The sequence below is a fragment of the Peromyscus californicus genome, unplaced genomic scaffold (genome assembly GCF_007827085.1).
Source record: "Peromyscus californicus insignis strain IS unplaced genomic scaffold, ASM782708v3 Scaffold_6__1_contigs__length_162567912, whole genome shotgun sequence".
Classification (NCBI taxonomy): Eukaryota; Metazoa; Chordata; class Mammalia; order Rodentia; family Cricetidae; genus Peromyscus; species Peromyscus californicus.
The window spans coordinates 100,420,779-100,448,136 of NW_026294584.1; the positions used below are offsets into that span (position 1 = coordinate 100,420,779).

General features: G+C 54.1%; 1 protein-coding gene across 23 annotated transcripts in view; it reads right to left on the minus strand.

The window, feature by feature from the left end:
- Dysf (dysferlin) overlaps window positions 1–27,358 on the minus strand; it is a 201,430-nt gene that overhangs the window by 59,086 nt on the left and 114,986 nt on the right. For 16 of the 23 annotated variants that reach the window (XM_052718958.1, XM_052718953.1, XM_052718955.1 and 13 more), the window contains 9 exons: window positions 22,442–22,535; window positions 21,921–21,998; window positions 14,786–14,967; window positions 11,879–12,019; window positions 11,225–11,254; window positions 9,946–9,975; window positions 2,500–2,601; window positions 2,246–2,407; window positions 225–390 (listed from right to left, as the gene is read on the minus strand). In XM_052718958.1, the coding sequence (XP_052574918.1) occupies window positions 225–390; window positions 2,246–2,407; window positions 2,500–2,601; window positions 9,946–9,975; window positions 11,225–11,254; window positions 11,879–12,019; window positions 14,786–14,967; window positions 21,921–21,998; window positions 22,442–22,535 (985 nt within the window). Of the gene's footprint in view, window positions 1–224; window positions 391–2,245; window positions 2,408–2,499; window positions 2,602–4,912; window positions 4,955–9,945; window positions 9,976–11,224; window positions 11,255–11,878; window positions 12,020–14,785; window positions 14,968–21,920; window positions 21,999–22,441; window positions 22,536–27,358 lie in introns of all 23 variants that reach the window. The other 7 variants (XM_052718941.1, XM_052718943.1, XM_052718938.1 and 4 more) reach the window with 1 other exon arrangement.

Sequence of the window (27,358 nt, forward strand, 5' to 3'; positions counted from 1 at the left end):
CCTTTTCCTGAATCTATTCCCCATCTTCCCCCATTTCCCACCTCCTCTTCCTCTCCCTCTGCGCCTCTCCCCTCGGCTCTTCCCCCACCGCCACCCCTATTTTGAACCATGCTTCCCACCCACAAGTAGGCTCACTTGCTCCAGATGTGCCAACCTGAGGAAGGAAAGACCCCCCCCCCCCCACCTCTGGGCCAGCTGAGCAAAGGCCACCTCTCCCTCGTTACCTGGGCCGCCCTGTGGGGAAGGACTTTCTGCTGAGTACGGGTCACACAGGAATTTCTCCAGGGAGCGAATGGTGCACTGGCCCACTACTGGCCGGCGGCCAAACTGACGGTTATCAATGACCTTGACCACAATTGGGGGACAGTAGAGGTCCTCTCGGGGCAACATCTGGAGAGAGGAGAAGAGGGACGCTCTAAACATGGGCCTCAGCCCATTTCTGGGGAAGGAGTGAGGGAGAGCACTCACAGGCAGGACCAAGGGACAAAAAGTAACTCTGAGTCCCCAAGAGCCCCAAATCCAACATGGTGGCCAGCAGCCAGTGCTAGCCAGTGGGACAGAGGCCACACCCCTTTCTGTCTATCCTTGGCTGCTGTGTGTGGAGGCTGGCTTTCCCACAGCTTTACCTCCAAGCACACCCAGGTCAGCCTGAACTCTGAGCAAGTCTATTTTCTCTGAACCTGCACTGCTTGGGGGGTAAGGGGGGAGTTGGGCTGCAGCTCAACATTTCTTACAGACAGTCCCCCCCAAGTGGATACTCAGGAGTTGGCTTGCAGACCCAGATTCTTCTCCCCCAACCCCAAAAGCACTTTGAACACAACTTGAAATAATTTATATGCACTCCTTCAGTGGCGTCTTGGCTGAGCCAAGAGAAGGCTCCTGTTGACAGCCACTGGGCCTGGAATTTCTATCGTGCTTTCATCTTGCAAACTATTTTCCTTTTCTCAGACTTGACTTACATCGGCCACTGGGCCCAGGCAGCCCAGGGAACTGGGGAGGCCTTGAGACTGAGGAATGGAGGGATGAGGGGTGGGAGACTCAGGGTTCAGGGCTCAGGGCTGGGGGTTGATTCTAAGGACTAGAAGTCTGAAGAGTGGAAGGCCAGGCATTGGGAGTCAAGAACCAATGGCAGAGGACTGTGGGGAGGCAGGGAGCAGGGACTGGGGCTAAGATCTGTAGGGATGGGAGTGGGGGGCTAGGGGCTGAGAGATCAGAAGCTAGGAGGCCAGTGAGGACAGGGGTTGGGAGACTATGGACTAGGACCACACTGTGGGGTTTGAGGGCTATGGGGGCTGAGAGCCAGTGGGTCAGGGGCTTGGGATGCTGAGAGCTGAAGCTACAGATTCTGAGAGCCAGGGTTAAAGGTTGGAGGCTGGGAGCTGAGGATATGGTAGCTGACAGGCAGGGTTGAGAGCTAGGGCTGTGAATTGGGAGTCAAGACTAAAAACTCAGGGGCTGGGGCACTGAGGACTTGTGGATGAACACTGAGAGATCAGAGGCTGGAGAAATGGAGGTAGAGGACTCAAGGCAGGGGCTGGGAGCTGATGAATGGGCATCAGGGGCTGGGGTATCAAAGGCTGGAAAGCCAAGGGCTGGGGGCTAAAAGTTGATTGTTGGGGACCAAGATTGAAGACTTGGGGGCCAGGGTCTGGAGAGCCAGGGCCTGAAAGCTGAGAATTAGGGGGCCAAGGGCTAGGGCCCGAGAGCTGGAAGTGAGAGGCCAGGGCCTGAAAGTTTGGGGCTAAGGAATAGGGAACTGAGGACTAAGCGGGGCTGACAGCTGAGGGCCCAATGGCCTGGGAACGGGGGACTGAGGAATTAGAACTGGAGAGCAGGGACTGGAGGTTGAAGGTTGCTTTGCAAGGCTCAAGCTAAAATAGAACCAGGGAAAGTAGGGGGGAATGTCTGAAGGCCAGCCCTGGAGGGTTCCTGGGAAGAGGCCATGGCCATGCAAGCCTTCCCTACAGGAATAGATTGAGAACGGCTCCTGAAGCTTCTGCTGACCTGGGATCAGGCAGGAGGGGACAGAAGCCATGTGTGCTGCACACAGGACAAAAACCTTCGATCAGACAAGAAGTAATTCCTGTTTTCACAGAAGCTCTAGAGGTGATAGGATACGCACGCGCACACACACCCACACCTGGGCCTTTCTGAGAACTGGAGCTGAACCCCAGGGTTGCTGGGATCATGAAGTCACTCCGTCGCTCAGGGTTATGGAAGGGAACAGTTGGGAGGTAGAGCTTACCACTTCCATGAACAGGGTGCAGACATCAAAGTTAGGGTTCTTCCGAAGGTTTCTGATGACACAGGACTGCACTGTCTGGCCACCACACTCCACCACGAGGCTAGGGGAAGAGATGCTGGCCATCTGATAGCTCTTCATGTTCCTCAGGCCCCAGGCCAGGATCTGGGGACAGAGAAAGGAGAAAGCAGCTGAGCAGGGCTAGAGCAGGAAGTGGGGAGGCCAGGCCAGCAGCCCTGTCCGACAGCCAGGCTCACCTCAATGGCTGTGCGCTGGAGAGCTGGCTTGATGTTCTGGGGCACCATGTAGATGTTGGCCTCCCTCTGGGGTGGTGGGTAAGGCAAGTCTGTGTCCTCCGTCTGCAGGGGACAGCAAAGCAGAAAAGAGACCACAGTGGGGGAAAGGCCAGGGCAGTGGGACTAGAGAAGACAGGAAGGCAGAAGGTAATGGCATGCATTGGGAGACGTAGGATTGGAGGACAAAGCTCGAGGTGGGCAAACAGGCAGCAAAAATGAGGGTGCTGGATCAGCCTCAGCTGGGCACTGGGCTGTCCAGGATCAGAATGCACACATCTTCGCACAAGGCCAAGCTGTCCTCCCACAACACAGAGCGCCAGTGAGATAGCCAGGTCTCCCCTCTCTACAGCACATACATGTGTGCTCACATATGAATGCACTCAGATGCTGACATGAGCATGCACACCCTCCTGCTCCATCCTGGCCCACCTACTTCCGTCTCTCAGTCGCTTCCCTCCATGCTTGCTCTCCTGCCCACCAGCTGAGACACACCCTGGTTTCTAGCCAGACACCCTCAAACCCCTAACCCCATATTCACATCAGCAAGAAAAGAGCATTCTCACAGGAAGCCAGGAAGAAGAGAGCAATGGTAAATGAGACACAGGGATGTGTGGCCCCTGTCCTTATAGACAAAGGATATAAGGCCACCATCAGCGGCACTCCAGAGGAGGCTCCCTCACCAGCCCGGACCAGAGATAAGGGACTCATGTGGTGATGCTGGACTGCTCAGGGGGTTCCCAAGGGAGTTGGGCAGGAAACACTAAGAGCCTTGTGTTAAGCAGGGTAAGGCAGTAGAGAGAGGTGTGATCTCAGGTGATGGGCTCCCAGCATGGCAGCTGTAGGTGTGAACACTAGCTCTACCATCCACGAGACTAGAAAGGTTAGCTCACCTTTCTTTCACTCAGCCTCTTTGTGTGACTAGAGACTAACTTCTGCTAACTAGGCCATGGGAGCTGCATGCCATACACCTTGAAGAATGTCTGCAGCAGCAAACGCTCACTATAACTACTGAGGCAATCTTTTGACTCCATGTCGGGAAATTATATTTTACAAGTTTATTAGGTCAAGACGCTTCACTGCCACCTAGTGGGAAACCTTTATAATAAACACAAACACAGGTTACACTAGAAATTGTACCTCCTTGGATACACTGTCAGACGGCACATACATACATACATGGAGGTCTTGATGTTACAAGGATTAACTAGTACCAAACGGGCTGTGCCTCAGTAAGCATTGTGATCATCTGACTTACTCTCCAACAATCTTTCTTCGGAAAGGACAGTATATTGACAGATAATGCTAACATGGGTGACAAGGGCAGCTTCCTCCTGCCTACATCAAATTTCACAGCAACTCCAGCCACCTCCTGCCCAGGGGCCCTCTGATGATGCCACACCACCCTGACCCATGGCCGTAAGGACCTCAGGTCCAGGACCAGGCAGCCCTGGACTCTGATGCCAGCTCTGTTGCTTCCTAGCTGTGTGGCCCTGGGCAGATTACTCAGCACCAGTGACTCAGTGTCCTCATAAAGAAAGAATAACAAGATGCTGAACAAAGTCGCTCTGAGAAGTAAAGGAGAAGATGGACAAGAGGAGTAACTGGCACCAGAAGGCTCTTAATGAATGATGTGACTGTAATTACGAACGCCATTGTTGTCGGCGCCATGGCCATTACCGCTGGTGTTCAGCTTGCTCTCCTAGGGGTCACCTGAGGAGAGCTGGGCAGTCAGAAACATCTCTCAGAACAATATTGGCTTTATAACTACCTTTAAATCACCAGGACAAAGGTAGAAACTGCCTGGTTTACTCCTAAGTGGCAGTGGGTGACATGATATGGGGGGGTGAGAGACAGAGCAGCCTCAGGGCACACCTGCAGGGGAGCTGTGCCCACCACAGAGCCTAGGACAGACACACCTAGACAGCCTGTGCAACCACTCTAGAAGCCGGGCTGCTAACAGAACCTGGGGCCACACTATGACACCCACCACCAGCTGCAGGTGACTATACAGCTGGGGTGGCCTATTTTAAGGGCCTAGCTTTGTGGCATATTCCTAACCTCTCGCGGCTGATGCTCAGCCCACTGTGGGACCAAAGGGAATGGGGTGAGGGGTGGCAACAGCAAGTGTTAGGCTCCAAACTTTGCCAAATGAGGAGGCCAAAGAACAATGTTCCTCACCCAGCCACCCACTTCTTTGACAGTCACCAAAGAAGATCCACCAGCTAGCTGTGGGCTGTCTGGGCGCCACGTTCCCTTCTAGCTCCCCAAAGCCTTGTGATGACGTCTGCTGTACAACCTGAGAACCAGACTCCCCACAGTGCGAGCCCACTCCCCGAGTAGGATGGAGGCAAGAAGCCCAAGCGGGTACTAGTACCGTCTGGAAGAGGCCCTGCAGGAAGAAAGCAGGGGCACACAGCTGTGGAGCCAGGCAGGCGGAGGCAGGAGGAAGAAAAGCAGAGAGAGAGGTTAGTGAACACCCGGGGACCACTTCCTTAGCACGAGGACGTCCCTCTTGTCCCAACACGCCCTCTGTCCGCCACACTGTCCCCAGGCCTCCCACAACATTCCTGCCCGAGGCCAAATGGCTCCAGCTCCTCGGGCTCTTTCTCTTGATGGCCTTCTCTGCCCAGCCTGCAAGACACCATCATGGTCCTCTGTCCTCCAAGACAATGCTGTGTCCTGCGTGCCACACACCCCAGCACAGAGCTGTGACGGGGTACCCAGTCCTTAGTGCTCTCTAGGTCCCTGACTCCACCTCTCCCCATCCTCCCAGTCCTTCCCCCTCCCTTCCGTGTCTACCTCTCCACCCCAGGGTTCTCTATCCATCACACTGTTTCTCTGAGCCCTCCCCCGCCTCCATCCCCCTCTGCTTCTGCCCCAGCACCTCTTCTCTGGAAACTTCTCTCCCAGGCCAACATTCAGCCCAAGGTCACTTGTGGATTCTCACCTCTCCCACCCCTCGTCAGCAGCTGTCTCGCCCAAAGCCACCAACCTACTCGGTTCCCTCTTCCTCTCAAGGATGGGCCTCCCAGGCCACCTCAGCCCCTTCCTCCCTCAGCCCTGCACAGCCAATCTTCTTTGCCTCGCAGGCTTTCTGTTCCCCGTGTCCCTCCTAAGTCCTCAGCCCCATCCCTAGCAGCTTTCCACTCTGCTCATCCAAGCATCCTAATGGTCTCTCACACGTAACTTGTCGATGATTCCTTTTTTTTAAATCCATCCCCCCGAAACCTGCTCCCTTCAAGCCCCATCTCATACACTGGCCCCAACATCCACTAGGACAACCAGTGCCACCCTTGGTTCCTTCTCCCGCCTCACTGTGTCTGATCGGTCACTGAGCACTGGTGACCCTTTTCCTAGATCTCTCTCCTGTCTCTCGCTACCCCTCCCCTCCCCTCCCCCTCCCTCTTCCTCCCTTCTTCCTTTCCTCCCGTCCACATGTTTTCCTTCTGCTGTCCACACACCCAGTGGCCCGTTCCGTGGTCTGCTCGCTTCTGGTTTTGCACACATCCTCAACTAACAAAGTCCACTACACCCTGTGGGCACGCAGTCGGGACATGTCACTCAAGTGATGCTGCACTCAAGACACTTACAAAGCCTGAAGAGGCCCCCAAACCCCTCATCTTCCAGCTACTGCTGACTTCTCTCATCACGTGACTTTTCCTTCAGGATCCCAAATCTCAATATACTCAATCCTTACCCTTCTTAAATGGAGGCACCGTGTTTTTATTTAACCTTGGGACTCAGCACTCATCATCCATCTGTCTGAAATACAGTCTGTCCCTCTTCATCTGGCCACTTCCTGCTTGGACTCTATATGTCATTTAACTCTTCCTTGGTACCCTAAGCGTATTATGTTCCAATGTCCCCATGGTCCCCATAGCCTTTGTCCCCTCCTGACCTTAGTCACACTGAAAGACGCATCAATCATCCTATGCCACGTCTCTGTCTGTCTTTGTCCCTAGCTAAGCAGCAATCCTGAGTAATAAGCAATGGCATGAATAGATAGCTGGAGTAAGGGAAGGATGGGGGGACAGAGGGAGTAAAAAAGTGGCTCTCCCTGCCTACACTGCCACCTGCTCTGCCATCACCCCAGGTCCCCCCTCAGCCCCTGCTGGCTGTGTCTGCTCACGCTGCACCAGCTTCCTTCACTACCTTCTGGGACCTGGCAGTCTTCAGGGCCTAAGTCAAGTTCTCCCTCGATTCCTCCAAACCCTCCAGAAACTTCTTCTAGCCCTGACATCTCTTAAACCTAAATAACTCGTGTAACACACACACACACACACACACACACACACACACACACACACACACACCACACACACACACACCTCACACACACACACACACACACAACACGCACACACCTCACACACACACACACACAACACGCACACACCTCACACACACACACACACCACACACACACACACACACACACACACACACACCTCACACAGTTCCAGCGAACCTAACAGTCCTTTGTTCATCTCATTCAGGAGGTTAAAGGGGAGCCAGCTCCTAAGCCTCAATTTCCTCCTGGTCCGACCCACCTAGGGGGCCCAAAGCTGTCCCTTCAAGACAGTATGGGTGCTGTGACCCTTATCAAAACCGGACAGCAAACTGCCAGGAAAGGCAGGGGGCAGGCTACTAAGGCAGCCAAGATCTGATTGGCTGTCTCACAGGTGACAGGGACTGAGCACTCCAGGCCCCAAGGACAAGCCAATTCCTTATTAGCCTGGTCAGAGATAGCCATAAAACCAAACTCCTGTGCCTGCCCTGACTCTGGAGCAGAGCTGGCACCAGGTGGGCAGGGTGTTGATCAAGCCCATTCAGCCCCAGATCTCCAGAACAACTGAGGGACTTCTCCCAACAGTAGAAGCCACCCTTAGATTCTTCTCAGCCCGTATGTCCCCATGGCCTGTCCAGCACAGAGCTGAAGCCACAGGAAGGCTCCTAGTCCTGGATGACAGCACACTACTCAGATGCTTCTTCCCAGGGCGGTGCGGGGGTTGACATGCCTCTGCAGCCCACTGGCCTGCCCTGTCCCCAGTAACCCTCAGACCCCCACCTCACCCAAGGGGGACACGTCTTGGTTCCTTGGGGAGCTGCAGGCAGGGGGCAGGCAGGCAGCAGGAGGCTCCATTGTCTGTCTGCCCCACCCAGCTCATTAGGAACAACATGCTGGTCTAATTACACTTCCCAGGGAAATAGTGTTTCAAATTAAGACCTTGGGGGAGGAGGAAAGGGATGGGGGGCACTGGGCTCATTTTCCTGATTGCAAAACACCAAATGTTTCCTTCTAGTGAATGCTGGGGTGCAGGAGCAAACCTGGGGTAGGCCTTAGAGTAAACTGTATACCCTGCCACCTCCTAGATCTGGGAAGGTGTCTAGGGTAACTAGTTGGACCACCACACTGGCAGTACAAGCAGCCAAGAAGCACATGCTGCCCTCTTCCAGGGCATCCTTTTCCTCAGAGCAGAAGCGAAGGGGGACAACTAACCATGTCCTTTGGACAGTCAAATCCCGCAGGCCCTGGGGAAGGTCTTCCTCTACACATGTTCCTAGTTCTAAGAGCCCCACTAGTAAGGAACCCCTAGGACCTCGCCTGCCGTGTGTGCGCATGCGTGTTCTCACCAACATGCCCATGCGCATTGCACGCGCACACTCGCCAGTTCTCGGGAAATCTAAAATTGCAGTTTCTTTGAACTCGTTCCCCTTGGCAGCCCGAACTGCCTTTGTTCTCAAGACCAAAAAAAGGGGGGTGGGGTGCTCAGAAGAGGTGGGAAGGAAGATGGGCCAAGAAGGGCACAGAGGAAGGACGAGACAGGAAGGATGAGAAGAAGCTCAAGAGAGAGAGAGAGAGAGGACAAAGACCGAAAGGCACCCTCAGCTCTCCACAAGGGCTCAGGTCTCTGCACTCTGTAAAGCCCCCAGCAAGCAAGGCAGCCTGGCTTCCCCCTCCTAGAGCCCCACAGAGCAGTGTTCCCACGGCTGTGTTACTACTGCCGCGTCCCTACGTAGCAGCATACAGCAGGGTGTCTCCAGCCCAAGGTACGGCCTCCAAAACCTTCAGTGGGCACAGGGATCGGACTGGGAGCTTGGGAAACATTAACAGCGACACAAGCAGGTGCTGGGCCACCACACACAAAAAGACAGAAAACGCTCTGCCGGGTCAGCAGGCTTTCTGCAGGAGCAGAGCAGCCTCCTCTCAGCCTCTGGGGAGCCTTAAAACTGAGTAAGCCCCAAGTTCTTGGCAGGAGACTCCGCCTTCAGTCAGGGGAAGTGTGCCGAACTCAGGGCCAAGGGTTACACTGGCACCCTCTGGCGTAAAGGGCATCACAAGGTCATCTTATAGGATGGGTCACCTCCCTGGGCCTCGAACCCTTTGAACCTGCTGGGCTGGCCCTGTCTGTATCCAGAAAGCTCTCAGGGAACACTGTCCTCTGGCCCTGCTGACCACAGGAAGCCTCAGTAGGGGACCTGACCAGCCCCGATGCTCATCTCTTCAGGGTCTGGCCCCAAGCTGCAGTTTTGCGTTGTTTCATGGCAGCCAGGCCACAGCCGCATCCGAGCCCTCAGTCCGAGCCCTCGCTATTCCATATGACACATCCGGTCACGAAGAATTCTGAGTCTGTCATAACTCATCCCTAGGCTGGGTCCTCTTCAGCACAGGCTGTGGGTTTTGGCTAGAGTTCTATGCTGCCTTCCAAATCGGCAGTCTCTCCGCATGGCCGCCAGAAGCAGGAGGCCGCCTGTCAGGCGCGAAGAGGGCCAGCAGCTGGCAGGCCCCCACCTCTGCCTGGGAGTGAAAGGAAGTGAGGGAAGGGAGGCGGGCTACAATCCCACATCCTGATTGATCCTGCACTTCAAGTCCAAATTGCACCAAAAATGTCAAGTGGTATCCGCTCTCAACCCAGCCCAGGGACTCCCTGACTCCCTGATGGAGGACATGGATGGCCTTTTCCTGCTAGGCCTTGGCCCAGAGCTCTCCTTCCCATCCATCTTCACACTGCACCTAGGCCCCTTGGACCAAAGCTATGTGCCTCCCATTTTCTTCATTGCTTTGTCAAAGTCCTAACACTGCCTCCACCACCAGAAAGGTTTCCTTGGCTACTCTGGCACCTGCCCAACATTTTATGCTTGAAAATATGCCATCTGTTACTCAACCAGACAAAACTCAGTATTGCCATTCAAGTGATCTGTGTATGTCTGGACTACTAAGGAGGCATCAGGCCTCTGGTGCCGGAATCACCTCACAGTATGTACCCCAGGCAGCTGTGGCTCCACTCCAAGCCTAAGGACTAAAATCCAGAGCAGCCACCCTGTGACAGGAGCTTGGAAGGCTGGCCTTTATCTCCCTCCCTCCCTCCAGGTCTACCACCTCCCCCATCCTTGGGTTCAGCTCACCTCATCCAGTATCCTTGAAGTTTCGTGCATCTGGAATGGGCCACATCCGGGAGAGAGTAGAAGAACCAGAAGAGCAAAAGGTCTCCATTAGTAACAAGAAGCACTGTCTGGGACAGAGATGGCCCCCGCAGAAAGCCCTCCCACCAAGGGCAAGCATGCCAGCTCCTTCGCCGCACCCTTCAGGTGCTCCCATATGAAGAAGCGACAACGGACTGTGACAAAGTCTGATCCTCTCCAAAAGTGGCAGGGGGGAGAACATCAGACCGGTGGTAGGAGGGACCTGGGACCCTGTGTAGCAGCCCCAGGAAGAAGTCGGGCCTCAAGCAAAGCTGTAGAACTGTACTGTAGATTTGGGGAGCCATGGAAAGCCACATAGAATCTCCAGGACTAGCAGAGCTGAGGGCCCCAGCCCCGACAGGACAAGGGGAAATCTGGCAGGAGAGGGCGGGGAGAAGCAAAGGGTGGGAAGGGCTTGTGTGGTTGCAACCACCCGGACCCTGTGTGTCCCAACAGCCCAAGCAGCTCCAGCTGAGCCTGCTCTAGAATGGAACAAGGAAGAAAATAAGCCTGAGACTCGGCACAGGTTTTCTACTGGGACCTCCAGGAAAAGGGGGCAGAAAGGCAGGAAGAGGACCGAGGGGACATTGTCAGCAGAGGAGAGGAAAGGGTCACAGGGAGACGTGAGCTAGGCCAATTGGGCTAGCGGGCATCCTGAAACTTCCTGTGCATCAGAAGCTTCACGGGGCTGGGTGGGGTGTGGGATGATGGGCCTCCACCCTCAGAGCTTGCCTGGATGGAAGTGGACCCAGAAATTGACATTTCTAACAATACTGGGCTGCTCCCAAACACTTTCTGATCCTCAGCCTGGGCTGCAAGTTAAAGGCCTTCGGCAGTATTGAAAGACCCTGAGCCAGGATTGCACCCCCAGAGGCTGTGGTCAAACCTGCACCCCCATAAATGTCAAATCCACCATGGTGAGTCTCACACCCGGCCCAATCCAGAGCCCTGGGATGGACAGCTCTGAGGTCTCTGCAGTTTGGAACTTGGTGCTCACTCATCTCCAGGCAGGGGGTGTCTATGCTGGGTAGGTAGCCACTGAGTAAGATGAGAACTCCAGCCCCTGGTCACCTACCCGGGGACCACACTGAGCCACGTTCTGCCTAAAGGAGTTTCCAGGGCCCCCAGGTGGGCTAAGGTGAGTCCTGCTAGCTGCCCTCCCAAGCCTAGAGGGGTCTACAAAGGTAGGCAGACTGGAGAGAAATATACAAACAAGACTTACCTCAAAGCCAGGAATATGGTGGATTGCTGGCTAGAGTAAAGAAAAAAAGGATGTTTCTCACCAGCTCATCACCCATCCCAGACCCCTGATTTCCACCCCGGGCCAACACCCATAGACTGTGTCAAGTAGCAAACAGGCCAGGGACTCAGACTGCTCCAAACTGAAGGGCGGTAGTCTGTGTCCTCCAGACACCTTACCCAGAGCTGCCGCAGGAGCAGTTAACAAACAAGGTTCATGTGGAATCCAGGGCAAGTCTTGAGGACAGCCCTCAAAACAGCCTGGCATTTAACAGTAGGATCCTGGTTACAAGGTCCAAAGCCAGGCCATGGCATAGCCTGCCCCCAGTACCCATTCACTACACTCAAGGCCCCTTGCCCCAACTATGCAGGATCCTGGAACCCATGACAGGGAATGACCCAGAAATAAAAAGTGCTGCGGCCAGAGGAGTCAGTCATCCTGAAGTCGACATTCTGCCCTCAAGTGAATTGTGTTCTGACTTGAAGATCAGAAAGGGTGGGCTGGTGGGTGTCAGTAGGAGGGCTGACTTTAGAGGAACCATCCCAGTGCCTACTGAGTTCACCATGTGGACAGCCCCACCACCCTTGGCCTGTGCCCCAGCTGGGCCTCCCAGGCCTGGACAGTGGCCAGCCTTACCTTCTCTCTCTGGATCAGCTCGAATGCTGCCAGCAGCTCGCCCGCAGGCTGGCTGCCTCTGGTCAATGGGAACCAGGCCAATCGGGGCATCCGTTCCAGGCTGGGCTGACAGATACAGCGACCCATGAACTCATCAGCACCCTAGACCAGTGTCGAAAAAGAAGAGTCAGTGTCTCGTATCTCCCCCCCCCCCCCCCCCCCCGCCCCAGAAGTCAGGGCAGCCTCTTCTGTGGAATGGCAAGTACTGCCCTCTTAGGGAAATGTGAGGACCAAATGCAAGCAGCCTCACTGCACTAAGATGTAATTCCAACAGCAGTTACAGAAGTCCTTCTCTATGCCCAACTACTAATCCATCCCTGAGCCCATCAGAGAGACCTGGGAGAAACAGTCTGCCTACACTTCCTTAACACCCTTGTTTGACATGTCAGGGACTCTCATATCACAACTGTTTCACCCCTAACTTCCCCACTTTTTCAGATGAAAAATAAAATGTGACCTTATTTCCCAAAGTGAGTCTTACTGAAATGATGTCTTTCCCTCCTAAGTCTTGAACCTGGCCTCCTCCTTCGCTCCTGCTGCCCACAAGGGCAGGTCCACCTCCTCTCAGTGACTGAACACTACTTCTTCTCAGCCGACCTCCGTGCCCATTCCTCCTCCCCTGGAGCCCCTTGGCCTCGCCCAGCTCTCGTCTTCATGCTTTTGTGCTGGTGCCCACCTCTCCTCACCTCTGTCACAGCAGACAGACTACCCATAGTTCACAGGGCAGTCGGCAGAGCCAGGTCTCAGCCAGATGATGCTGTGGGCATCACAAGCCCTCAACCCTTGCCCAGGAGAAGGACTGGGAGACAGCCCTGACTGTTCTCATGCTATACTACAAGAAGGCCTCAACACCTCTACAAGGCGTCCTGGACCGGCTACCAGCTCCAGCACACACACCACACTAGTGAGTGATGATTCAGAATCATCACTCAGAGTGGACAGTAACTGCAGCACTGGGAAGGGTCTGGGGCTTCTCGGGGCCAAGTGTGGCCCCCCCCTTGGCTGCTGAGTTCTGCAGATTCCCAATGGACACAACTCTACCTCATCCGTGGAGCCACTACTACCCCGGGACAGACCTCCCTCTTAGCCTGGCAAACTTGAGAAGGGCAGCTTGGAGCAACATTTCTAGAAGATTCTTCCGAAAGAGAGTTTCTGGCTGGCCAGCCAAGGACAGGTCAAACAGGACCTGGTCTGAGTAGCGAGTGACAGTGAGATAGACAGGAGAGGCACAGTTCAAAAGATAGTTCTAGAAAGTTACCACGGCTGGGTGCGAGTGAGCAGGTCTCCCAAGAGCTCTGGCTCAGCCTGGGAACCTACCAGCTCGCCTTGCACCAATTCAGGGCCTCCTGGTCCCCCACCCGCGTTCTCCTCCTGCCTCACAAGCTCCAGGACCTGCACTCCTCCTTCCCTTTATGGCCCTGATGACGCTCCGTCTAGTTGCTCCCTGTCCTTGAGCTCAGCTAGCTCTAGAACTTCCAGTCAGAATGTCCAAACCAGATCCATGCTACCCATGGCCAGCCTCTGTGACAATCTGGTGAACACCTAACAGGGCGTCACCTCCCCATCCCCGGCTGCCACACTTTCTCAGAGCTTCTGGCATGTAGTCATGGCAACTCTTGCTGGAAACAACTTCCAACCCCTCCTCCTTGCCAGTGCACCCCGCCCAGACCAGACCTTTCCACCTAGTCTTCTTTGTCTGGAACCACATGGCCTCCCTTACTTCTGACCCCATCCCCCAGGTCCCCTGGTCTCATTCTTCCTCTTCATCCTCCAGCACCCCCATATTTGCTAGAATGTTCTTCTATGTTCCCCACCCACACTTATTTCAGGATTTTTGTCTTCACCTCGCTTCCCCTGATTATTTTGCACAGTACCGTCTTATACTGGAGCATAAGCCACCTTCCGATTTGGGGGGTGGAGGGTGTTTTGTTTTGACTTGTTTTGTTTTTAGGCAAGGTCTCAGGTAACCCAGGCTGGCCTCAAACTTGATATGTAGCCAAAGAGGACCTTGAACTCCTGATCCTCCTGCCTCTGCCTCCCAAATGCTGGGATTACAGGCCCGCACCACTATGGCTGTATGCCCAGTTGATGTAGTGCAAATCCAGGACTTTGTGCATGCTAAGCAAACACTCTGCCAGTTACATCACATGTACAACACACCCTGGTGCAGTTACTTACACAGAATTCAGAACTCAGTTTCTCCATTGGTACAAGTGCATTTCAAGTGTTCCCCACATGAGGCTGGCGACTCCCCTCCCCGAGAGCACAGCCAGAAAGCACAGCATCACCACAGGAAATTCTGTTGAACAGCACCATGGAAAGGCCCTGCCTATACCACAGGGCCATATGGTACTCCAGACACCATGTCTCACCTAGAGGGTTCTTCTCACACTAGGTGTCTCAGTTCCCACCTAGACAGCAAGACCCAGGCAAGAGGCCACTCAGCCCAGTACAGAAAGTGCTTGATTAATAATTGTGTACAATAATTGAGTGACAGTGAAATAGACAGGAGAGGCACAGTTCAAAAGATAGTTCTAGAAAGTTACCACGGCTGGGTGTGAGCGAGCAGGTCTGTCCAATGAGGAACAAGGTAGGCCTGGAGAAAAGCCAGACCTCTAATCCACAACTCTGTGCCCTTTCTGGATCTGTTTCCCTCTCTCAGTTTGATTAGCTATGTCTGCCAAGGGTCCTGTGCCAGCGATCCATTTTGAACTCGTTTAAAATCATTTCAGTGAGCAGTGAGGAGGAAGGCCACCAGCCCAAGTCTTGGGGATAAGTACCTAAGTGGAGCCCCAACATTCACACCACGACTTTCCCCAGGGTCCTGGAAATGAGCAATAAAGAGAAGTAGTAGGTAAACATACTTACATAGGTGTCATGGTCATACAGCTCCACCACAATGCTGGGTGGCTGCTCGGCGACACTGGCTGGATCACCGAAGATTTCGATCTCGTAGAAGATGAGGGTTTGATCCCAGGTAGGGTTCAGGGTGTTTTTCTCCACCACCGTCTTCTGGCTCTGATGCAGGAAGGAGACGATGGCATAGGGGTCTGTGTGGGGTAGGTAAGGAAGGAGACAAGACTCAGCTGACTGTCAGGAGGCACAGGGCCACAAAGCCAGAGCGTGGTTGTGGCTGCCCCTCTGGAAGAACAGCATTCGGGCCAGATGCCATCTCTGAGGCCAGCTGTAGCCACTTGGAGATGGAGCCTGACCTTGGCCTGGAACTTGAAGCCTTTCCTTTCCTACTCCTAGCTGGTCACTGGGACAAGGTGTGCCAGAAAAAAAAGTGGGTACCTGTGTGCCCCATTCATTTATCCAACAAGTATTTCCTGAGTGCCTTCTTTACGCCATACTAGGGACCAGGCATTGGGATCTGGGGACACAATTGGAGCAAAATATAAACTATCTGCCCAAACTAACGACAATTTGAGTGAGAGCCTGGAAGAATAAACACGAAGTGCAAGAAGTGTGCTCACAGTAGATCTGGATTCTTTGAGGAGGGGGAGTAGGACACAGGTGTTAGGTTCTGGGAGCCTTGAGATAGCATCAGTCGAGCATAACCAGTACCTCCCCTCAGCAGCTCACCCCAGTTGCCACCTAGAGACCAGGCAGGAGACACACAGTGACAGCATGAACCCGTTAGGAGGCTTCTGCACCGGTACGGGCAGAAGTGGCACAGCCTTAGGTGGATGCAGAGCCGAGAGCTGCTAGGCACTGCATGGTGTGAGCTCCTCACTCGCCCAAAATTCCTGTGCAGCCTGCCAGCCCCAATGGCCTGGGACCCAGCCAGTCATTTTCTCTGCCTTGTCCAAAGGCAAGTTGGTATAATTGGAGCAGATTCTAGACCAGTGGTCCCCAAATGTGAAGGTACCATGGAATCACCTAGAATGTTTTCACAGTTCTCTTGCACATGTGATGCAGCAGAGTTGGGTAGGGTCCTTGACTTTCTAGTAAGTTCCAGGCAATGTTGTGGGAAACATTTGGACACTAGTGTGAGGTCTAGGGAATGTGTGCACATGATTTGGGAGAGGAGTAAAATGCTTGAGGGAGGATGCTCCTCTATCGTCTCCAAGAGCATATCAGTTTAGGGTCCTGTTCCAAATGACAGGTGCTTAGGGCACATGGACAGGAGAGTCAGGATGCAGGGAGCTGGCAGCTTGAGCTGGATGTCTGAGAAGAGACAGGGCCTTAACACAGCTGATACCTTCAGCCCCAGCTCTATCCCAAATGCCAAGCCCCCAGGCCAGCCCCAGCACAGCCATTAACTTCCCATGTGACCCAACAGAGCTCCAGTGGCCTCGGAGGATACAGAGCCATCCGAACAATCCCAGGCCAAATGGGGAGACAGGGAATCGGGCTAGGTTTCTGGCTATAAGGAGACCAAGAGACAAACCCGGACCCTTGCTCAAGAGGTGACAGAGAGAGCGGCTGGCACAGGGTGGCTGTAGATGAGGTGGAAAGATGAGGTAAGAGTCGGACTTCCACTTAAGGTAGACAGCAAGGTTCAACATTGTGACTGTTACTCAAGAGCTAGCTGTAAGGGTGAGGGCATCAACCTCACAGTCAGGAGCCCTAGGCACCTGTGACAGAAACATACTCAGTTAGCTGACGGGGACCAAACCTGAGCCAGGCCTGCTAGTTCAGGAACGGAGGGGCAGTAGGAGAGTCGTGGAGGGCATCCCCTGTAATACTGGCTTTGAACCTGACTCTGTGGTTGGAAGAGGGCAATGGGATGCCCTTAACAGAGAGACTCCCCAGGGGAGTGCCTCCCTGGCACGGGACTCCCACATCCACGCACAGGCCCTGGCAGGCTGGCCCCGAGCCCTCTTCCTTCTGCCCCTGGCGAGGCCTGGCGGCGTCTGTGCGTTTAATGAAACCGTCTGGCTGTGATACCATCAGCTCCAAGCTCGGCAGAGAACCTCTCCCAGTTCCAGTAAGGGAAGGAGGGCGCGTTCCGATAAATAAAACCATATTAGAGAGCCAGCGAAAAAGCTTCTTTTGTTCCCACCCCCCTGTGCTTCCCAATGCTTTATTTTTATAAGCGTGCGGGCCCCAGACCGACCGCGTTTACACAAAGGTCACAATTGCACATTGTAGCGGCCATGCACGTTGTACTGGTGTTGGCAGCACCCCCCACGCAGGCCTCGGAGCAGGCTGGCTCTTTCCAGCAGCTCCAGCAGCTCAGGCAATGAGCTCAGCGCTGGGGGACAGAGAGGGGGCAGCTTACAAACAAAACTCACCCAGACCCACACGCATGTACCCCACCCACCCATGGGAGGGAAAAGGACAACAAAAGCATTGTAAAGAACAGGCCTGGAGGCCTTGGGCCTCAGACACTGGGCTACTGTGTGCCCAGGGCCCAGCCTCCACCACTACCCCCGCTCATCTCCCCGCCCCCATCCCTGCAAAAGACATAGCAGCAGCAAGGTGGCCAGATGGACTCACAGACACATCCTGTCAGGGAAGCAAAGACCAGGGGGCTGGGAGGTCAGAGGGGAAGGGTCAGATCCCCATGTCCATAGTTGAGCCAGCCTGAGGGCTGCAGGACCCAAACAGTTGAAGCAACCCCCAAGGGGACATGTTTGGACAGAGCTCTCTAAAGACCACAAGCTGCCTTTGAGAGGCTCCAGACACAGGCCACTTGAGGATGCCACCAGATTACCTAACAAGAGAGCCAAGGACCTGTTACCAAGTCCCAGACAGGACATGTTTTGTATAGGTTCAGAGCTTTGTACCAGGGTGTTGGCCAGTCCTGCTGCTCTGACCTTCCTAGGACTCTGGATGATACCTGCATTCCCATCAACCAATCCCCCCCACCACCCCCACCACCCCCACCCGACCGCTGGTCTGAGATCCCGGGAGGCTGAGACTGGCCTGACTCCTGGTCTAGTATTCTATGCCATCCCCATAGGAAAGGCAAGTGGAATGTACCCCAGAAATCAAAGCAATGAAAGTTCAAATGATGCCACAGCAAGATTGTTACTACAAACTCAAGAAAAAGGCCAGGGTGCTGCCTGGGAGCCCAGGACTCGGGAGCGGAAAGGAGGAGAGTCAGGAGTTCGAGGCCATCTCTAGCTACATAGTGAGTTCCACACCAGCCTGAGCAACATAAAAATTAAAAAAAATAAATAAATGAAATTAAAATTTAGGGGAAAAAATGTTCAAAATTACCAAACCCAGTGTTGGCAAGCAGTGGGTAAAGAAAGTGTTCTTTCCGATTGGAAGCTACTTAGTGACCCTTCAGAAAGCAGCTGGGCAGGATGCCCTGAAAACATAAAACTGTTTGTAATGTTTTCCTCACATTCCTGGGCATCACCCAAATCAGTCAATGGCTCTAGGTACAAAGGTGTCACTCCAGGGGCTCTGGTAACACATCACCCATTCAATACTCAGGCACAGACTGGCTACTGTGTGGTACGGTAGCTCAGTGCTGGGGATGCGGAGATGAAGGAGACTCCAACCAATCTCCAGTGTGACTCTTGGGTGAGGATGGTCATGACCCAAGTGAAGAGACAGAATGGCACAAGGAAGTGGGGAACATTCACGTGTTGGAGACCATCTCACCTGGCTGCATCCAAAACACTTCCCAAAGGAAGTTCTCCTACCCTGATCCAAGGAAAAATACTAAGAAGAGCAAGGTGTCCCCAGTGCCAGCCATGCACAGGTTAAGCAATTGGCCTGGGCGACAGGACGAAGACAGCACCAGAGCCGGGGCGCTGCAGTAGGAGGGATGGTGGGTACATATCAAAGGGCCCCGGACTGGTGCTGGGAAATCTGGCTTGAGTCCCGACTCATGCTCCGAGTTCTTGGGAAGGCGTTGAGGAGCTGAAGCAGGTTAGACGGCTCCTCCAAGCCGCCGTGCATCATAAAGCTGGGATCCGGTCCCCAGTCTCTTTCCCAGGAACCCTTTCTAAGTGAAGCATTTCACAAGCCTCCGATGCAGTCTGGAAAACCCCTTCCCATGCCTGATGGGTGGATGTCTGGGTCTCCCCACCCCACCCCCACCCCCAGCATCAGAGCCAAGCTGAACAGAAAGCCTGGATTAGAAGAGGGAGGGCCAAGCGGCAGCCAGGCGTCAGAAGCCCCGGGGCAGGAAGTCCCCAGTGACACCCAAATCTAGGCATCGCTACAGCACAGGTGAGCTGAGGTTCAACAGACCCCACTGTGACCCGCTGTAACCGTAACATCTCTCAGGACCACATCACTTCAACTTCCCTGGACCACAGGCCAGCAGAGGAATGTGGGACTTCATAAGTAGATCCTTCACCTCATGGGTCACTAAATCATGTAACATCTGGCCTGTCGGCCATCTCTCCTTGACTGGGTTAGCCAACACAGCCAGGCCACAAACACTCCTTGACCTGTGAGACCCGAAGAAGAATCTATATAATAGGCATATCTTCCCTCCTGAAATGTTGTGAAGACAACACTTCCCAAAGATCCTCTGTGTATGGAGTGGCAGTTGTCAGCAGAACCACAGCTCCATCCAATACAGAAGCAGTTCTCAGTGGGGATGGGACAGAGGACAGCTTCTACCCTTCAATAGCATTGGTGTACATAGAACTAGGAAGATGTGGGCTTGGACTGTGTTGGGAGATGGCATGATGCTGCCACTTTGAAGGGTCAGGTAAGATGGAGCCAGGAACAGTGATTTCTCAGTCCTTTGGAGTCACAGCTTTTAGCTCAGAGCAAAGCCCATACCAATATCAGAGAAGTCAACTAGTATTAACTGCATCTTACATTCTCTGCCTGATCTCTACTGCAAACGCTCAACTCAAGCAGACACCGCAGACACCTTCCATGGGTCTAGAGAGCAGATGTGGCCACAAGGGCAAGCCCCACTGAGGTGCAGTGCTCAGGCCACTTGAACAGCAGCATCCTACAAGTGTCTCCTCCAAACTCCACATCCACAGGCTATCAGTAGGAACATGGTGGGAGCAGAGGACTCCATGGCCCCGGACAGCGGGTAGGCAGCTGGAAGATGCTCCTAGCAGTAGCAGTCACAGCTGGACCCTCCCCTGGCCTCAGACATTCTGGCTTCAAACACCAGGTTCCTCAGATACGGCAGCCAGTGGCTGGGCACAGCATTGAACAGCCAGCCACCCCGGGGTCAGTTCCCGGGGAGAAATCGCTTTGGTTTAGGGTTTGGGAGTGAAAATAAACACTCCGAGTTTTATAGGTTCCCCGTGTTGGCGGCTGTTTTCCTTTCCAGCTGCTGCTCAATCGGGCCTTTCATTCAGAAGCCCGTGGCCTCTGAGGAAGCCCTGGGCAGCGCCCTCAAAGCTCAAGGGATGTTTATCTGGGTGGAAAGTATGACATCTCCCAGACCAGTGCCTGCTGACCCTACTGCATGATCCACATGCTGAGCTCCAGTTGCCCAGGCTACAATCCTCGGGGAGCCCCTGCCCTTTGGGTGTCCTTAACCAGCTCAGTTCACAGAAGACAAATGGCCTTCCACCCTCACCCACGTACCCTCTGCTAAAAGGAAGAAGGCTGGGAATCAGTCCATCTCTACCTTTCTCAGTGTCAGTTCCAATGGCAGAGTCCTAGACACAGCCACTGCAGATGTCTAACTGCCCCGAGTCTGCCAACGTCAGTGTGCAAAGGCTCTGTTAGGACCCGCCTCCAAAACCCAGAAGGGAAGCACTCCAGCCCCCAGTGCTTAGCTGAGTGGTGCTGGAGGGCAGGTCACTGAGAGCACAGGAACCTGGGTGTGAACTGTAGCTTCTGGGAAGGAGAGTGAGCTTGGACTTAGAAGGACAGGCTCGTGGCTATAAGCTGTGCAGCCATTCTGTGACCAGAAGGCGACTCTCACAGAACCCAATCCTCCTTAACCAGGGGTAGGTACTTGTAGGGGAACAACTTGGGACTTAATTCCCAACTGTCACCTGTCAGCTATTTCAACTCAAGCAATTTAGGGAACCCACCCGAGTCTCTCTTTCTTTACCTATAAAATAAGGAGGTGGGACACCTGACCGTCAGTGTCTGCCTAGGTACACAGTGGTGCTCAATGTCCAGCAATGAAGGTTCAGAGGGAAAACAAGGCACGTCCCTGTGTGAGCACCCAGATGATGGGAAGACTGCAGCGGACAGACCACAACTGAGCCCCACAGTGGATAAGGACGCAGAGAACTGTAATGGAGAGGTGTCACGCAGCGGGGAAGGAGTGGCCAACACAGCTTGGGGGAATCAGAGGACATGTGGTCTGGGTCCTGAAGTTGAAATCGAGGAAGAAATGCACTCTAGGTTGAGAAGGAATCAAATGCCAAGGCCAGGCACATGCAGGAGGAGGCTGGCGCTTGTGGATCAAAGCTGGTGGGGCTGGGGCTCACGGGCAAGAGTGCCAGCAAAGATGAAACTGGTGGGACCCCAGGCCCCACACCTCCAAAGGCTCCTCGGATAGGGCAAGCGTGGCAGGTGCATCTGTCGGGGTCTGTGCTTCAAAACAAGGGAGTAAGAAGTCCAGTTGTGTTTGGGGCAGTGTGGAAAGGAACAAGGAGGGCAGGAAACCGAGTGACCTGGATAAGAAAGAGTAGAGCAAGCGTGCTACTGAAGCAAAGATGCACGGAACTGTCTTCCATAAAGGACTCCAGGCCAAGCAGGCAATACAGCAGCTGGGTCAGGAGTATCAGGGCCTGGGATCTGGGTCTAGGATGGATCAGACCTCCAGAAGCTGGATCTGGGAGGGCAAGGACCTCAGGGAGCTGGGTCTGGGAAGGTAGGGGCCTCAGGGAGCTGGGTCTGCACAGAGTGACCTGCATAGAGAAAGACATCACTAGAGATCTGACGAAGAATGGCCCCTGGGAAGGAAGGGACAATCAGCTAAGTCAAATCCTGCTGAGGTCTCACATGAGGGGCAGCTGTCCTGATGAGCAGGAGGCACCGGGACCTGGAAACAGTATCTAGCACTCACTGAAGTCAAGACCCAAGGATCCTGCCAACCACAGCACACACTTTGAACCCTCCCACTGGGAGTTCCAGCTCCTCCCCTTTGTCCACCTACCTGAGAAGGAGTCTTTGTCCATGGCTGGCAGGTCTCGGGCCTGGTACAGGTAGCAACGCAGATGGTAGCGGTTCCCATCTTCACTCAGGAGGAAACAGAGATGCCATGTGATAAATAGGGTTGCTAAGGGCTGGAGCTACAGGAAGAGGAGGGTCTGCCCCAGGAAGGGCAGCAGACTCTGGCTGAATGTGGAAATGGCGACAGCCATCATGCAGAGTGAGCCTCTTCCAGTTAGGAGGACATAGTCTAGCTCAGAGGCAGCAGCTTGCACCTTCTGAGTCTATCCAATCCCAAGGAGAGAGACAGGGGAAGAGGGGGAGGCCAAACCCACGGTGACAGGAACCTGAACGCACACACCCCATCTCCAACACACAGACACCAAGGACCACATGGACATAGGCACACATACAAAAAGACCTGGCTGGCCTAAAAGCCCTCAACATACACACTCCTGACTACGGAACACCACTCCAAGTGTGCCATTGCGCATACACACTCAGATGCCATCAAGTGTAACTTACAGTCAAAGATGCAGGAGATCGTGGGTCTGTTAACGCCGAAGCTCAGGGTAGAGACGGACATGGAATCTCCACTACTGTCATCCACCATGCCACCCTGGGGACACAAGGCTTGTCAGGGCACAGCAGAAAATTGACCCTGGATTTCTGCTCCAAGTAGCCCCTGGATGCCAGTCCTCCTACTCTGGACACACAGACCTCCAAGCCAGAAGCAGCTCTGGGTGTGGATCCTTCAGAGAGCTATACCTGAGGGTCAGAGTGAGCAATTTGCCCCATCTCTCCCATCTGACACTGAGACTTGCTGCCCTCAACCCAGGCCTGGGCTTCAGGCAGGCCATGCTCCCCATGTGTTCTGTCCTTGCAAAAGGCCCACGCCACACATGCAGGAGGAACATGTTCCTCTGCTGTCCCAGGATATGCATCAAGGCCCTGCTGCAGCTGCATGGGCTCTGCTTCTCACCATTGGGCCCCTCCCAGTGGTGAGAAGACAGGGAGAGTACCGTGGCACCCCTCCACTTCCTTTGGCCACAGTTTCAATATGGCTCTAAAACTGGATCACTTGAACTCTGATGCAGCCTGTCACTAACTGTCTCTGTGACTTCAGACAAGTTGCTTAACTTCTCTGAGTCCATTTTTGTATATCAGAGATAAATATACAGTGCTCAGCTCAGAAAGTTGCTGTGCCTATTAAAGATAGACAGTAGCTCTTAGGATGCCACCTGGCACACAGTATGTCCTCAAAGAATGCTAGCAAGTCCTGATCTGAAGGAAGTAAGGCACAGGCTGTGGGGGTGGACGCCAGAAGCTATGCTGTATGTAGCTAGGCTCGGGGAGCAAGGGTGTTCATATATATACTCCTATTTGTTCAGAATTATTCCAGGAGTGGTTCAGTCAGTAAAGTGCCTGCCTCACACACATGAAGATGTGAATTTGATCTTTAGAACCCACATAAAAATGCCAGATGTGGTAGCCCACATCTGTATCCCAGTGCTAGGACAGACAGGCAGCCTAGCCTAATTGCAAGCCCTAGGCCAGTGAGAAACTCTGTCTTAAAAAACAAGGTAGTTGGCTCCTGAGGAATACCCCCTGAGGTTGCTTTCCAGACTATACATGCACACACACATACACACCACACCTCTCTCTCTCTCTCTCTCTCACACACACACACACACACACACACACACACACACACACACACACACACACCAAACACCACTCCCTCACATACACACACACACACACACACACACACACACACACACACACACACACAATAACACAGAGGGTGTTACACAATAGACAGGTTAAGACCCCGTCACATCTAGGATCCTGCCTCCCAGGCAGGTATAGATCCCAGGAGTCCTGGGGTCCCCTCAGGAGAAGCAAAGCACTTGGCCTGTGCCCTGCCACACTGGTACCCTGTTTCCAGAATAGGCACTGAGTCTAGCATCTGATTGCCATAGGGCTCCCCTACTGGTTACAGGGTGTCTGGGCTTAGGGAGACCGGCGCAGGAGCAAGCCTTCGGGGCTTAGTAAAAAGACAGGCACAGTGACAAGGACACAAGGGAAAGCAGGTCAGGACACTGGGCACAACAGTGCACTTCATACATGCAACACACACACACAAACACACACACACACACACACACACACACACACACACACACACACACACCCCTTGATGCTCCTTCCACTGCTGAAATGAGGAGCAGCGAGCAAGCGTTTCTGGGGATGGACAGTACAGGACTCCAGCCCCTTGTCCCCAGCCTAGCCACACACAGGTGTCCTACAAGCAGGCAGGGGACTGGATGAGTCCACGCAGTTGTTGTGGAAAGTTGCCCACCTCACCGTACTCACAATGCATCACTGTTTACTGAGCTCCCAGTGCACACACACTTTGTACCTCCCTTCCCATCCCTTCACAGTGCACACACACTTTGTACCCCCCCTTCCCACCCCTTCACAGTGCACACACACTTTGTACCTCCCTTCCCACCCCTTCCCAGTGCACACACACTTTGTACCTCCCTTCCCACCCCTTCCCAGTGCACACACCCTTTGTACCTCCCTTCCCACCCCTTCACAGTGCCCCCCCTGAGCCTCTGGGAGCACTTTCTGGGTCCATAGGCAAGCACTGAGTCTGCAGCCTGAGATCAGAAGAGGTGTTCCCTCCCTGGGACTTACACAGCGGCTGGGCCAGGTATTCCAGGCCTAGCTCAGGGCCTATTAGAATTCCTCTTGTAGTGTCCTACATGGGGCCTGAGTTCTCTGACCTGTCCTGTCTCCCAAGGAGGGCCCAGCCACATCATAGGGTCCCTAGGGACCTCCAGCCATCCCCATCTGATCAGTGTGGTCCTACCTTTCACCTTCCCCTGTCTCGGGTTTGGGCAGGCATTAGTGAGGGAAAGCACTTCAAGAGGCAGGTCAGATACACTCTTAGAGCCAGACAGAGGGACAAGGCAGAACCCAGCCTGGCTCTGACTCACCCACTGGGCAGCTACACACACACACACACACACACACACACACACACACACACACACACGGGGGGGGGGGGGCTAGCTGGTCAGTGTCTTTACATCTCATGGCCACTGACCCTCCCAGGGTCTGGACATCACCCTAAACAGATCCCCATTAATGTCTGGGAACAGAGGGAAAGCCGTCCTTCTTACTCGACTTCGGTAGGCGTTGAATTGGGGCTTTACAGGGGTGACATCCTGACACTAGCACCCCACTCATGTTCAAACAGCAAGGACACCCTGAGACCCCTTTCTCAGCCCACAGACACCACTCAAGCAGATATCATCACCTATCAAAGGGGCCATGGACACCCACTCTGAAACACGCCCTCACAGCACTTCCGCACACCCTAAAGGGATCTCACAGACCTCGTACGGCTTTGCTGCTTTCCATGACACTGACGTGTGATATGCTGGTTAATATACCAAATATTCTGCTCAAGCTCAGTGCGAGCTCCAGGTACCACAACAACCGGGCACCTCCAGCAATGCTTGGCACAGTGAGAGCCCAGGGACATTCCCTGAGCCAGTGGCTCTACCCTGGGACAAGGCTTGCCCCCTCCTGAAAAGCATCTTTCTCCAGAGGGAGGACCAGAGCTAAAGCAGTTCTCAGGGCCAAGCTGAGGGAAGGAGCCCAAACAGACACCATCTGAGGCCGCATGTGAGAGGAGGCACAGCAACGCCGGCGCTGGTCAGCTGATGGGCAACAGCCTGCCTTCACCATCATTACTGTGTAGTACTCCGATCCAGGGACCATCCCCAGGGCTGGATGCTGGGAACTTTCAAGTCAGAGGACAGAAACCAGGGTAAAGATTCGTGTTCTAGCTGATGATGCTCACTGAGGACCATGCCCAGGCCATGTGCAATTACAGTAAGACAGAAGGACAAGCCCTGTGCCTGGAGTTCCCAGAGTGGATTGAGGAAAGGCAGCTGGCATGGCCGATGGCGGGTTCCTGAGATCTTGGCTTTCATCTGTGAGAGATACAGGGAGTTTAACTTTGGTTTTGTGACCACTCTGGTGATTCCCAGTGGTGAGGCCACTGGTGTCCTAAGCATGATTAAAGCATCCCTAGTCACCTAGTTAGGTATGAGTACCACTTAGTTATGACTGCTGAAATGTCTCCAGACACTGTCATATGTCACTCAAGAGAGGGGCAGTACCCCTCATTTAGAAACATTGTTTTAAAAAATTAAACCAGAAAACATCCGCACAGTCCTCGGCAGGTACCTGGCGTTCAGTGTCTATTTACTTAACTGTCACTTCTCCAGTGCTGTGGGAAACAATTCCTCATCCAAACCTCCACTCCTTCCCCTCTAGTTTCCTTAAATGCCTTGCGTCCATCTTCTTCCTTCTGCCACAGGGCCTTTGCACTGCCTGTGCTTCCCGCTTGACACATCCTGCTATCCTTAAGATCTTCCTTCATTTTAGTCACTGCAGAAGCATGGGCACCTTCTCGGCTGTCAGCCTTCAGCAGTTCCCTACCTCACCAGCGTGTCTTCAGAAGGGACGCATGCACAGGAAGGCATGCACAGACAACCTTTCTATCACACTCCCTCGGTCCACATACCTGGCCCAGAGAAGGCTCCAGGGAAGAAAACCCAGCATGCCCTTGCCTTGGGCAATATGGGCAGCTCGCGGACCAAAATCCCAGGCAGGAGGTAGTTAATCGTGTGGCTAACAGTGTTCCCTCACCTCAGGAGGCCAGGGTCTGACTGCCACAGGAGGAACCCCCCAGGACACCTTTGTAACCAATGTGCTGCTCTGTATGTTGGAAGGGCATAGGGGGACTTTCGGAGTGCCCCTTTTGGAAAGGCTTCCTGCAGTAGGTACTGAGTAATCAGAGGTGACAGCATCTAAGAAAGGCTCAGCTGGCAGGTGAGAAAAACTGGGGGCAGAGGGGGTGCCTAGTGGGGTCCTGTAAACAGCCAGGCTTCATAGGATGCCACTGCTGGGGTCTCTGCCTGTCCACCCCTCACACCCACTCCTGCCCAGCCCTGTTGGCCTAGGGCATTGGGTTTCCCACAGTCACATTCTTCACTGCATAGCTCATGTGGAGACTCCCAGGCTGGGGCTGGCAGCCATGCCGTCTGTGGCCACACACTGTGTCCTAGGGCAAGCTGTGTATGGGATCCTATGGCTCCCTCTGGGGGGGACTGGGCGGCCTCCAACCCACTGCTGCCCGGCAGGAGGCCATGGATCCCTGGAGGAGCCTGAGGCAGTGAGAAGGAGGAACTGGGCCTCGGAGATGCTACGCAGTGCCCCCAAATGTCCCTGGAGATAAAGTCAAGCCTTGTTGGACCTACCCAGGGCTGACCTCCAAGGCCTTCAAACAAAAAGAGGTGGGTAGGTTCTGGGGAGACGTGCCTACAAAAGGGAACCCTACCTCATCCAGATGAGATA